A 14088-nucleotide genomic window follows, 5' to 3' on the forward strand; every position below is an offset into this window, starting at 1 on the left:
GAGATTCTGCTTCTTGCGGGCATTCACAGTAGAATAAGGCCATACAGTAGAATCGATGAAAAATCACACCCATAGATGACCAGTAACCGAACAAATAGAAATAATCAAACAAAACCGACGCTAAACAATATAATTACAACAAAAGGATTAAATGAAAAAGTTCCAGACGTCGTCGGGAGGAGTATCACAGGAGCGCCTGCGCACTCGGATCGAATGTATCCAGTTCTGAGATTCGATTCTGACGTTTCCAACCAATCAGTTCGCACCTGCTGCAATCGCGCATTCTAGAGCTCTCGTGCTGGTGGAATCATGTCGAAGCGAGTGGCGGTGGTGAGCGGATCCAACAAGGGCATCGGGCTGGAGGTGGTGCGGGCTCTGTGCCGGCAGTTTAACGGGGACGTGTACCTGACAGCCCGGGACGTGGGCCGCGGGCATCAGGCGGTGGAGAAACTGCAGCAGGAGCAGCTGAAGCCGCTCTTCCATCAGCTGGACATCAACAGCCTGCAGAGCATCCGAGATCTGAGAGCGACCATGCTCGAGAAATACGGAGGCATCGATGTCCTCATCAACAACGCTGGCATCGCTTTCAAAGAGGCTGATAAAACCCCGTTCGGCACCCAAGCTGAAGTGACGATGGCCACCAATTTCTTCGCCACCAGGGATATGTGCACTGAACTTCTCCCAATCATCAAACCTCACGGTGAGCGCTGATTGAATACTATAAATTGTTCACTTTGATTTTAAATCAACCTCTCTTTGGCATTCGGTATGCTTTTAAGATGCCGTTAGCATGATTCTCCAGGGAGAGGGTCAGCGGGGTTCACAGACCAAAGCAAACAAAAAAAAAAAGACCGAGATAAGTTTCAGGTCGAAGAACCTCGGTCTGAAAGAGCAAAAGTTACAGTGAAGTTCATGCAACAACGCGTAGTTCGCTTCTGTAGAACTCATCACGCTAAGTTACTCAGTTCATTTTGGGCTCTCTGATATTTGAAGGCTTCTAGGACTTGGTTTTAAAAAAAACTATCGAGTGTACAGTGACCCCCGGTGTACACTTGACTCAGTAAAAAAAAAGCTTACTTGAGTTCTCTTATAATCGGCATGTTTTCACGTTGCTATAAACATGGTTGTTAGGAGTCATTCTGGGTTTATGGAATAACTAAAATGGGGACCAGTCTTAAGGAAATAAAATCTGTATCTCATTTAATTTCCACCTGATACTTTGTGGCTAGTGAAACCAATCATTAGGATTCTGTCCCATTGAACTACAGTAGGGCAAGACGACAAATTAATGTTTGGACTATTAGCACAATGTTAAAAGGTGTATCCCTGTCACTAAATGCATGTTTCAGGACAGGTCACTTAGCCTTCTAGATAGTTGTATATACATGGGACCCATCCCTCAACACGAGTAAAACAAAAAGGTAGACTGTATTTTGCGTGTCTGGAGTTCATACTCGGGCTTTTGGGACAAGCCCGAATTGAATTTTCAGTAAGTTCTTCTAGCTGGGGATGGGCTACCATTGGAAATGTGAAGCTCTGTAAAGTGTACCTGGCTATATTTAAAATTAAGAGGGTGATTATAGCAATTGAAATGGCTGTTTAGCGTTGAGGAAGTATAAAACAATGTGTGAGGAGAGTGAGATTCTCTTCGTTTCCCCTGGATGCTTGTGAATAAAGACATTTTTAAAAATATTTGCCATTTACAGTTGCTGTGTCAGTCACAACATTTGAGGGTTTGTCCGGGATACATTCATGACCCACTATGTGGTCAGTGACTGCCTACTACCCTAATCAATTATTTTTCCCCTCCATAAACCTGTTTGATTATTTATTGTACTGAAAAATATATTTGTGCAACCAACAAACTAGAACAGTTTTTAAAGTCATTAAGAAATATAAGAATAACTGAGCCCACAGCATACCTGCAATTAGTATTTTCTACTTATATTAATTCTAGTTTATATCCGCTATCCTGAACATCAAACCAATGACAAATCTTAGTTTAATAATTTGACTTCAATTTCACATACTTTCATTTAGTGTGTTTTTTTTTTAAATTCAGAACCTTAAATAGCTTCTATGAGTTCACATAAAGTCAAACCATATTGCTTCTCCTAAATAAGGTCAGATTTTCTTTCGTGCTCTGCACTCTAACCTTCTAGATTTCAATATATACTTAACTGTTGCTAAGCTATTGGGTCCTTAACTTTTGGATTTTGCTCTTGACCTCTAAGATGGTACTCATTCAAGTTCAAGTCAGTTTGTCATTCAACCATACACATGTATACCAAATGAAACAACACTCCTCTGGACCAAGGTGTGACTCAACACACATAACACACAAGGTAATATTACCATTCACAACTTAAAAAATAATAAGGTGCATTTATTACACAAGTTTTAAAAATACTGGTGCATCATGCGTGATGAGACCTGGGTGGTGCCAGGGACTTCAGCTGTCTCACACCCTAGGGGAAGAAGCTGTTTCCCATCCTAACAACTGCTTGCAAGAAGATTTATTGAGTGCATTTACTGGGCAGCAACTAATTGGTAAGGAGGTTTCTTGTAATTGACAATAAGCAGCCAAGTTACTTTGAAATGAACACAAAAATAATGTGTTGTTTTGGTCCCAATATATAGCCTGTTTGAATACGGTACCCCCATGTGGTGGAATACAAATGTGCTCATGTTTTAAAAGGAACCTCAAAGTAGTTTGATAGATAAACTGGACATTCAGCCCATCTAGTCAGTGTTGACTTCCCTGGCCCTTTCCCATAGCTCAGCAGTCTGACGGGAGACATATAGAGTCATAGAACACTATAGTACGGAAACAGGCCTTTTGGCTCACCCAGTCTATGCTGAACCATCATTCTGCCCAGTACCCAACGAACTGCACCCTGACCACTGCCCTCCATACCCCTCACATCCATGTACCTATCCAAATTTTTCTTAAACATTGAAATGGAACCTACATCCACCACTTCCGCTGGCAGCATGGTGACGTAGTGGTTAGCACAGTGCTTTACATTACCAGCAACTTGGGTTCAATTCCCCCCCCCCCCCCACTGTCTGTAAGGAGCTTGTGTGCTCTCCCCATGCCTATGTGAGTTTCCCGCATTTAAGCTAGGGTTAAATCAGGGGTTGCTGGGCAGCGTGGCTCGAAGAGCCGTGAGGGCCTATTCCACTCTGTATCTCAATAAGTAAATGAAAATAAAAAGAAGTTTCCCCCCTCACGTTTCCTTTAAACTTTCACATTTCACCCTAAAACCCATGGCCTCCAGCTCTTCTCTCACCCAACCTCTGGAAAAAGCCTGCTTGCATTTACCCTGCCTGTACCCCCCCCCCCCATAATTTTGTATCCCCATATCAGATCTCCCCCTCATTCTCCAAAGCTCGAAGGTCTTCAACCTTTCCCTGCAACTCAGGTCTTCAGGTCCTGACAACATCTTTGTAAATTTTCTCTGCGCTCTTCCAGCCTTACGGATATCTTTCCTGACCAGAACTGCACACAGTATTCCAAATGAGGCATCACCAACATCTTGTACAACTTCAACGTTAACATCCCAACTTCTGGACTCAATGCTTGGAATAATGAAGTCCATTCTTATGACCCTATCTACCTGTGACATCACTTTCAAGGAATTATAGATCTGTATTCTGTTACGTACCCCATAACTGAGTGTCTTACCAGCAAAAATAGAGGTATCCGATGGAGTCTGGTACTATTTTCAAAACAGTGTTTATTAGTAAAATATTCAAATCAATATCAACAATGCAAATATACAGATAATACACGTTAGCAATACTAAACCTAAAAATGTGGGTATAATAATAATCAATAATAAACAAGCTCTATTATTGTCTAGGGGATAAAGAATTATTATGGGAAAGTATAAAGTTCAGTTCAGTTCATATAGGCTGAGGTAGTTGTTGGTTCTTTTGTTGTAATTGGAGAGAGAGAGAGAGAGAGAGAGAGCAAACAGTGACAGCTATTGTCTTGCAAACCTTCCTTTACTTTCTTGATCCGTCGATGTGTTGTTGTGGCCATTCAGGTATGACCCCTCTGTCCTTTAGCTAGACCGTTCTTCTATGGTGGACTCATCACCCAGGCAAGGGTGGACACACACACAAGCCCCCACCGGCCTCGCTATAAACACTGTGAGTTAAAATTGACCGATCCTTCGTTCAGTCTCTGATGCCCCCACTTTTCTCATGGGTTCCAACACTTAAACAGTGCTCACTAGTGTGTCTCTTGGTGCGTCTCCCGGTGTGTCTGAGGGGTGTCTCCCCAGACCTCACTTTTATCCCTACTCACGGGGTCTCAGATGTCAATCAGTTTTGAATGGCTTAGCCCATCAAACCAGCCCACTCCGGCTGTCCACTGAGGAATTTTAATGAACAGAATAGTACCAAGTAAACAGCCCTCTCCGGAGCCATGAGTCTTACAGGAGTCATAATATGGTGGAACAACAAGTCTCTTCCTCCCTGTGTTATCTCTCCCTTGTCTGAAGCAATGTTCCAGTCCAAGTATGTCTTGTTCCATCTCTTTCTCTCTCATTAACACGTGGAAACAGTAACAGTTTGTGATTCTCCCAGGGAAGGGGGACATGGGCAACCTTGCACCCTTCTGCCCATCAGAGCTGTTCATCCTTCGTAACAATTCCCAGAGGATTACAAAACTCCAGGCGTTATAGATATATTGAATGCATGCAGATGTTCTCTCCACAGGTTGGATGAGAACTAGAGGTCATAGGCTTAGGGTGAAAGGTCAAACAGTGGAGATATCTGAGGGGGATATTCTTCACTCCTCCTGGAGTGAAAGCATCCCCCTGGTGGGATGATTGTTGATCGAGCTGCCAGCGGACCTGGTAAATGCAGGTTCAGTTGTAACATAAGACCATAAACCATAGGAGCAGAATTAGGCCATTTTGGCCCATCAAGTCTGCTCTGCGATTTCATCATTTTCCTCTCGGCCCCAATCTCCTGCCTTCTCCCCGTATCCCTTCATGCTCTGACCAATCAAGAATCTATCAACCTCTGCCTTATATATATACAAAGACTTGGCCTCCACAGCTGCCCGTGGCAATGAATTCTACAGATTCACTACTCTCTGGCTAAAGAAATTCCTCTTCATCTGCGTTCTAAAAGGATGCCCCTCTGTTCTGAGGCCTCTGCTCTTGGACTCTCCCACCAGAGGAATCATCCTCTCCACAGCCACTCTATCAAGGCTTTTCACCATTTGATAGGTTTCAATGAGGGCACCCCCTCATTCTTCTGAATTCCGGTGAATACGGGCCCAGAGCCATCAAATGCTCTTCATATGACAAGCTGTTTAATCCTAGAATCATTTTCATGAATCTCCTTTGAACTCTCTCCAGTTTCAGCACATCCTTTCTGCAGGAGTGGGTGCTTAATGTCCCAGGTTTTGATGTTTTAGAAAAGAGAGAAGGTGGGGTAGAAGAGGTGGGCAAGTTGCACTTCTAATCAGTGACAATATCACAGCTGCATTCAGAGGACATAATGGGGGGCTCGTCCACTAAGTCTGTAGGGATAGAGCTCAAAAATAGACAGGGTGCAGTCACTCTGATGCATTGTACAACAGACCCCAAATAGCCACCAGGACATTGAGGAACAGATATGCAGGCAGATTAAGGAAAGGTGTAAAAACAATAGGGTTGTTTTCATGGGGGGGGGGGGGATCTTCAACTCTCCTGGATAAACTTAGGCCTTCTGAATGCAGGTGGCTTGAATGGGGCAGGATTTGTTAGGTGCATCCAGGAGGGCAGGAGGGTTTCTTAAATCAGTATGTAGATTGCTCAACATGATGAGGGGATGTACTAGACCTGGTGGTTTGGGTAATGAGCCTGGCTAGGTGACTGACATTTCAGTGGGTTAATAGTTAGGGAACATTGACTACTTAAGTTTTAAGATAGCTATAAGTAAGGATAATTATGGACCTGGCGGGGAAAGTATTGAATTGAAGCAGGGCAAACTACAAGAGCATTAGACAGGAACTAGGAAGAGTTATTTGGGAACAGCTGTTTTGGGGCAAGTCCACATCTGACACGTGAAAGGTGTTGAGTGACCAACTGCACAGAGTTCAGGACAGGTATGTTCTGGTCTGTAGAAAGGACAAGGATGGCAAGGTCAGAGAACCTTGGATGTTGAGAGAGCTGATGGATTTAGTTAAGACGGAAAAGAATGTAAAACTTAGGAAGTTGGAATCAAACAGAGCCCTTGAGGATTATAAAAAAACCAGAAAGGAGCTCAAGGGAATTAGGAAAGACAAAAGAGGGGCCATGAAAAGTCCAAGACAAGTAGGATTAAAGAGAATTCCAAGGCATTCTATACATGTACCAGGAGCAAGAGGATAACTAGGGAGAAGGCAAGGACACTCAAGGATAAAGTTGGGGGGGGTGGGGAACATTTGCTTGGATATGAGGGATATGGGTGAGAACCTTAATGAGTACTTTCCATCCGTATTTACCGAGGAGAAGGACGTGGGGACTGGGGAGATCAGTACTGAGCATATTGATATTCTTGGGCATTTCAAAGTAAAGGAGGAGGTAGTGTTGTGTCTTTTAAAGAGCTTTACAGTGGATAAATCCCCAGAGCCTGATGGTATATACCCCAGATTATTGAGAAAGGTAAGGGAAGTGATTGCTGGGGCCTTGACCAATAACTTAATGTCCTCTCTATACACAGGCGGGGTCCTGGAGGACTGGTAAGTAGCTGGTTCGAGAAGGGGACCAGGGCTAAACCCAGAAACTATAGACTAGTCAGTCTTGCGTTCGTAGTAAGGAAGTTACTCGAGAGAATTCGTGGGGATAGGGTTTATTTGGAAATAAACCCTAACCCCAAGTATTTGGAAAACTATGGTGTAATTAGGGACAGCCAGCATAGCTTTGTGTGGGGAAGTCATGTCTTACTAGCTTAATTGAGTTGTTTGCTGAGGTGACAAGGGTGATGAAGGTAGATCTGTGGATGATGTCTACATGAATTTTAGTAAGGGATTTGACAATGTCCCTCTGGGAGACTCATCCGGAAGATTAAGATCCATGGTGAATTGGCCATTTGGATTCAGGACTTACTTGCCTGTAGAAGATGGGGTAGTGGTCAAAGGAACTTATTCTAACTGGAGGTTAGTCATCAGTGATGTTTTGCTGGGATCTGTACTGGAACCTCAACTGTATGTGAAATATATAAATACCTGGATGAAAACGTAGATGGGTGAGTTAGGTGACAGGTTACTGTCGATGCAATGCTCCTCAGACAGGATGAAGAGGTCAATACTCCCCAATGCCATTAGGCTTTACAATTCAACTGCCAGGACTTAAGAACTTTTTTAAAGCTATTATTAATGCTTTTTGAGTTAGTGATTTAGATGCATATCATATTATTACTGAGTTAAGTATTGTATGTAATGAGTTTTTGCTACAACAAGTGTATGGGACATTGGAAAAAATGTTGAATTTCCCCATGGGGATGAATAAAGTATCTATCTATCTATCTAGTAAGTTTGCGGACATGAAGGTTGGTGGTGTTGTGGACAGTGTAGAATACTGCAAAGAATACAATGGGATATAAACCAGTTGCAGATATGGGTGGGGAAAGAGTTTAACCTGGCCAAATACCAAGTATTGCACCTTGGTAGGACAAATGCTAAGAGACAGTGTAGACCTCCGTTAGTCTCGATAGACCATGGATTTGCACCTTGGAGAGTTTCCAGGGCGCAAGCCTGGGCAAGGTTTTTTTTATGGAAGACCGGCAGTTGCCCAAGCTGCAAGTCTCCCCTCTCCACACCACCGATGTTGTCCAAGGGAAGGGCACCATACAGCTTGGCACCAGTGTCGTCGCAGAGCAATGTGTGGTTAAGTGCCTTGCTGAAGGACACACACGCAGCTTCAGCCAAGGCTCGAACTAGCGAACTTCAGATAACTAGATGAATGCCTTAACCACTTGGCCACGTGCCAAAAAGAGACAGTACACTGTTCAGGGCAAGATCTTTAACGGTGTTGATGAACAGAGGGATCTTGTGGTCTAAATTCATAGCCAGAAAATTGCTACACAGGTTGATAGTGGTTAAGAAGGTATATGGCTTTCTTGTCTTTAGTAGTTGAAGCATTAAGTTTAAAAGTCAGGAAGTTATGTTGCAGCTTAATAAAACTAGTTAGACCACATCTGGTGCGTTGCATAGTGTCGGGGTCATTACATTATAGGAAGGATGTCGAGGTTTTGGAGAAGGTGCAGAAGAAGGTTACCACAACGTTGGCTGGATTAGAGGGCACGTCTCATAATGCGAGTTTGGATAAACGTGTTGTTTTCTCTGGAGCGGCAGAGACTAAGGGGAGGTTCATGGAGGTTTATAAAATTGAGAGTCATCGATAGAGTAGACATACAATATCTTTTGCCAAGGGTTGAAATGTCCAACAACAGAGGGTAGGCATTTAAGGTGAGGGAGGTGAGTTCAAAGGAGATGTGAGGGGCAAGTTGCTTTTAAAGAGTTGTGGATGCCTGGGATGTGCTACCTGAGGTGGCAGTAGAGGCAGAAACGTTAGAGACTGAAGAGATGTTTAAATAGGTATGTTAATGTGAGAAAAATGGAAAGATATGGGCATTGTGTAGGCAGAAGATATTAGCCATTTGATTACTAATTTAATTGACTCAGCACAACATTGTTGGCCAAGAGGCCTGTTCCTGTGCTGCACTGCTCTATGTTCTATTAACAAGTTAGTTTTGCCCACGGAGATGCTGCTCACTGAATGTTTTGTATTTCACACCGGGTGCACTCTGTAAACTCTAGAAAATTCTGAAAGATCAGCAGTTTTTGAGATACTCAAACCACCCTGTCTGGCACCAGCAATCATTCCACAGTCAAAGTCATTTAGATCATATTACGTCCCCTTCTGATGTTTGCTCTGAACAACATCTAAACCTCTTGACCATGTCTGTATGCTTTTATGCATTGAGTTGTCACATGACTGGCTGATTAGATATTTGCATTAACAAGGTGGAGTACAGGTGTAACTAAAAATGAATGTGTGTGTGTGTGTGTATATATATATGTATATATATATGTATGTATGTGTATATATATATACACACACACACACACACACATACATACACATATACACACACCTTCATTTTATTCTAACATACATATATATATGTTAATTAGTGAGTGACCCCTGGACTGAACATCCTGACAATGTTAACTTATTATCAAAGACCTGTTCCACTTTGCTATGTAAATACAAACTCAGTCAGGATCTGTAGTTTTGGTAACTACATTCCTACATGGGTGACAGGGTGGAGATATGTCTCTACCAAAGGAGGTATAAGGTGCTCCTTCCCGCTGCTAGCCTGCAGGCCACCCTTGCACAAGGTGTAGCACCCAATTAGCAACCCCGTCCCCCCTCCCCTCCCCCCCCCCCCCAAATGAGGGTCACATGAAGCCATGGGAGCAGTGGCGGATTGTTGTATGAGCAGCTGGTGCATGTCACAGCACTGGTTATGTGACCGCTGACGTTGGGTAGACAAAACTCTGAATGTTATTGATAATGGCTGGGATCACCTATCTTGTAAAGACACTGACTAAAAGGCATTGGCAAACCACATGTGTAGAAACATTTGCCAAGAACAATTATGGTCATGAGACCATGATTTCCCATGTCATATGACACAGTAGCTGACATGCCTACAGTTGGAGCGTTTGGCTTGAACAATAACCCAGTCCGATGAAGGGTCCCAGCCTGAAACACTGACTGTTTATCCCTTTCCATAGATGCTGCCTGACCTGCTGAGTTCCTCCAGCACTTTGTGTGTATGGCAATGGATTTCCAGCATCTGCAGGATCTCGTGTCCAATTTGGTCAAAAGAAAAAATAGGATTAACTTGAGAGAAAAGATGATCTCACTCTTTCTTTTGTTCTTTGTGTCTAACGTTTTGCAAACTTTTAAATTGGCAGGGCGGGTGGTGAATGTATCCAGCATGGCTGGTTCTAGAGCACTGTCGCAGTGCAGCCCGGAACTGCAGGTGAAATTCCGCAGCACGACCATCACGGAGGAAGAATTGGTGGAGCTGATGAAGAAGTTTGTTGAAGATGCTAAAAACGGGGTGCACACCCAGCAGGGGTGGCCCTCCAGTGCCTACGGGGTTACAAAGTTGGGGCTTACTGTCCTCTCCAAGATCCTTGCCAGGAGGTTGAGTAAGGAGAGAGCAGCAGACAAGATCCTCTTGAACGCCTGCTGCCCTGGTTGGGTGAAAACTGATATGGCTGGTCCTAATGCACCCGGCACTGCCGAAGAGGGAGCCGTGACCCCCGTATATTTAGCCCTTCTACCAGAAGGTGCAGAAGGCCCACACGGAGAATACGTTACCAATAAAACTGTGCAGAAGTGGTAATTTTGAAATATGGGTCATGGGGCAGATACAAAATTTGGGGAGCACAAAGTCCAGAAGATTATTTTTGATCCACAAATCTGTATGTTGATTCTTGCAAATTTATGGCTTTGTTTACTCAGTGGAAATAATTATAATTAAATAAATTCTATAAAGAATTTCTCTTGCTTTTTAATTTTAATTTAGAAATACAGCACAGTTGCAGGCTTTCTGGCCCAATAAGACTGTGCCAGCCAATTGTAACCATGTGACCAACTGCTCTACTAATGCATATGTGGGAGGAAATCGGATCTCTTGGAGGAAACCCAAGCCGTCAGGAGGAGGATCTTCAAACTCCTTACGGACAACATCGGCAATGAATCCCCATCGCTGGCGCTGTAATGGTCTTGTGCTAGCTACTACGAAGTGAAGGAGGATGAGAGCTAATGTGATGGGGATGTGCAATGTAAAAGATGATAAAAGATGTGGATCGAGTGGTCGGCCAAGGCCAGAAATGGCTAATACAAGGGGGTGTAATTTTAAGGTGATTGGAGTAAAATAGAGGGGGAATGTTAGAGTTCAGTTTTGTTTAAATGCAGAGAGAGGTGGGAGCCTGGACTGCACTCGGAGGGGTGATAGAGGCAGATATATTAGCGCTATTTAAAAGAGTCTTAGACAGGCACATGGATGATAGAGAAATGGTGGGCTATGTGGGAGGGAAGGGTTAGATTGATCCTGGAGTAGGCTAAAAGGTGGCACAGCATCATGGGCCGAAGGGCCTGTACTGGGCTGTCGTGTTTTATATTATAAGACTAGCCATTTTATCACACTTGCCTTCTTAGTTACTAGAGTAAAGGGCAGAGAAAGATTAGTGGATTAGCTGTCAGGATTGTGATGGCCACTGTGCCGTGTGTACACGAATTTTCGTGCATATTTAACAGGCCTAAATGGCTGCAGGAAAATTGGCCGGTGAATTTGTGTCTCAGAATGCCATGGAGAACTGCTTTCTGTAGTTTTTGTACATTGCTTAATACAGCAGGTTTCGTTCAAAAGTTTTAATCCATTTTCCCCTCCTAATCTCCCTTGTACCTGCTCCCTGTGTTTCTCCTCGGATTGCAACCTACTGCCTGAGTAAGTGCTGGAAGCACTAACTCTTGCAACACAATCATTTCCTGAGTTTGCTGCCTGAGTTTCTCCAGCTTTGGATTTCCAGCATCTACAGAATTTCTCATGTTTAAAATGTCATCAATTTACCTCCGACTTCAGCAGGAACAACAGGGCAATTGCACCTGGAGTCTGGCTGTTAGATGATCACAGTCCATAATGTAATACAGTATAAGGATTTTTAATTAAAAACCTTCCTTTGAGCAAATACTATGCCACCCTGAAGATGAAACTGAGAGTATACAAAGACTGTAACTTTTTGGGGTGCACAGGATTTATGAATAAAGCCTCAGAGACTGGGATCCTGAGAGCCTGAGCCGTTTTGGCACTTGGATGAAAGAAAAATGGAGGCTTATACTGGAGGGAAGGGTTAGATTGATCTTACAGCAGGTTTAAAAAGTGAGCACAATATTTCACTGCATGTTTCAATGTAGATGCAACAAGGAAAGCTGAACTTTCTTCCTTTCAACATTGTGGACTGAAGGACCTGTGTAACAATTTCAGGTGAATAGCTTGATGTACAACCTCCTGGTACCTGGCTCGTCCGGAGTGAAGAGCCAGGGAATCAGATCTGTTGTTGACCTGTTGTGGCGCTAGGCAGATCCCGGCCATAAACAACCTTGCAAAGCCGATCCTTATGGTTGATTTAAGTGCTTCTAGATGGTAGTTATTGAGGCTGGTGACCATGTTCTTCTTGGGCACCAGTACAATTGATGCCCTTCTGAATCTGGTGGGAACGCCAGTCCACTGAAGCGAGAAATTGACTGTGTCTGTAAATACCCTAGCCTGTTGGTCTGCACAAGTCTTTTGTGCTTCGTCATAGAGCTCTACAGCACACAAACAGGCCATTCCACCCATCTAGTCTGTGCCAAACTATTTATCTGCCTCGTCCCATTGAACCACACCTGGACCATATCCCGCTATACCCCTTCCATCCATGCACTTACCGAAATTTCTCTGAGATGCTGAAATCAAACCAGCATCCACCACTTCCACTGGCAGCTCATTCCACGCTCCCACCACCCTGAGTGAAGAAATTCCCCCTCAGGTTCCCTTTAAATACTTGACCGGGTACATCATCTGGTACTTGGATTCCTTCCACGGATTCACCCTCTTGAAGGATGCCTGGATGTCAGTCTTGGAGACTGAGATTACAAGCTCATCCGGAGATGTGGGGTCCGTGTGAGTGTGACACGCTGTGGTAAATGTGCACAAAAGTCATCTTGACTGATGCAGGATTGGACCCAGGGCACTGCTGCTCATGCTACCCGACCCCACATTGAAGGAAGTTGTGTAGTGTAAGGCCTGCTGTGGCTGTGAGTGTTCACCCCTAATTCCAGTTTAGACAGAAATTACTTCTGTGCTCACAAGGGCCATACCTGGTCAAGGTACCGAGGGCTTCTCAACTCACTGTGTAGACCGTATGGTGTCCTGGGGCCAAGTTAGAGGCAGGCCTGCTTCTTTATCAAGACCTCATGGTGCTTGGTTGTGACGGCTCCTGTGCACCCAGCTTGGAATATTGGACAGTAATTGGCATCCATATACTGTGAGCCACGGGAAATCAATCAGCTAGTCTACATCCCACCGCGGACAGATACGAGACCCAAACTCAATCACTAGTCAGTGGTCAACCTTGAAACGAGATACTCAGAGGCTCTCTTCATCACTGCTGTGGACTTAAACTAGGCCAACTTAAACTTGTGTTCTCAAAATACTACCAACACACCTCCTGTTTCACCAGGTGCCCAAATACCCTTGAACATTGCTACATAACCAACAAAAATGCCTACTAACCACACCCCTCCTGGTAATTCAAATCAAAGATACCTACTGAGCAACATTCGGTAAATCAGGGATACAAACGAGGAGGATCCAGTAACAAAGCTGGAGGCCAACATCACACCGTCCCTCCAGAGGGTGAAATCTTGCAAAAGTCAGACCCTGACAGTGCACCTGGTGGGGTACTGAAAATCAGTGCTCATGAAGTACTGGAGGAACTCGGCAGGTCAGGCAGCATTTATGGAGGATCTTAGATGGTCCTCATCTTTAAAAAAAAAAGTGCTAGCACTGGAGAGGGGTCAGAGGAGGTTCACAAGGATGATTCTGGGAATTAAAGGGTTATATGAGGAACGTTTGATCGCTCTGTACTCCTTGGTATTTAGAAGGATGAGAGGGGATCTCATTAAAACCTTTCAAATGTTGAAAGGCCTATACAGAGTAGACGTGGAAAGGATGTTTCCCATTATTGGAGAGTCTAGAACAAGACGGCACAGCCTCAGGATAGAGGGGCGTCCATTTAAAGCAGATGCAGAGAGATTTCTTTAGCCAGAGGGTAGTGAATTTGTGGAATTTATTACCACAGGCAGCTGTGGAGGCCAGGTCATTGAATATGCATTTAAGGCAGAGATTGATAGGTTCATGATTGGACATGGCATCAGAGGTTATAGGGAGAAGGCTGGGTAGTGGGGCTGAAGAGGGGAAAAAAGGATCTGCCGTGATTGAATGGCATAATAGACTCGATGAGCCAAATGGCCTAATTAT

General features: G+C 44.1%; 1 protein-coding gene across 1 annotated transcript; it reads left to right on the plus strand.

Annotated features, from left to right (window-relative positions):
- The first annotated feature begins 209 nt into the window (after positions 1–209).
- On the plus strand, positions 210–10562 carry LOC140727506 (carbonyl reductase [NADPH] 1-like). The gene is made up of 2 exons (XM_073044893.1): positions 210–700; positions 9971–10562. The coding sequence occupies exons 1-2, from the start codon at positions 310–312 to the stop codon at positions 10405–10407; spliced, it is 828 nt and encodes a 275-aa protein (XP_072900994.1). The 5' UTR covers positions 210–309; the 3' UTR covers positions 10408–10562.
- Positions 10563–14088: the final 3526 nt, after the last annotated feature.

Source organism: Hemitrygon akajei, chromosome 5 (genome assembly GCF_048418815.1).
Source record: "Hemitrygon akajei chromosome 5, sHemAka1.3, whole genome shotgun sequence".
Taxonomy (NCBI): Eukaryota; Metazoa; Chordata; class Chondrichthyes; order Myliobatiformes; family Dasyatidae; genus Hemitrygon; species Hemitrygon akajei.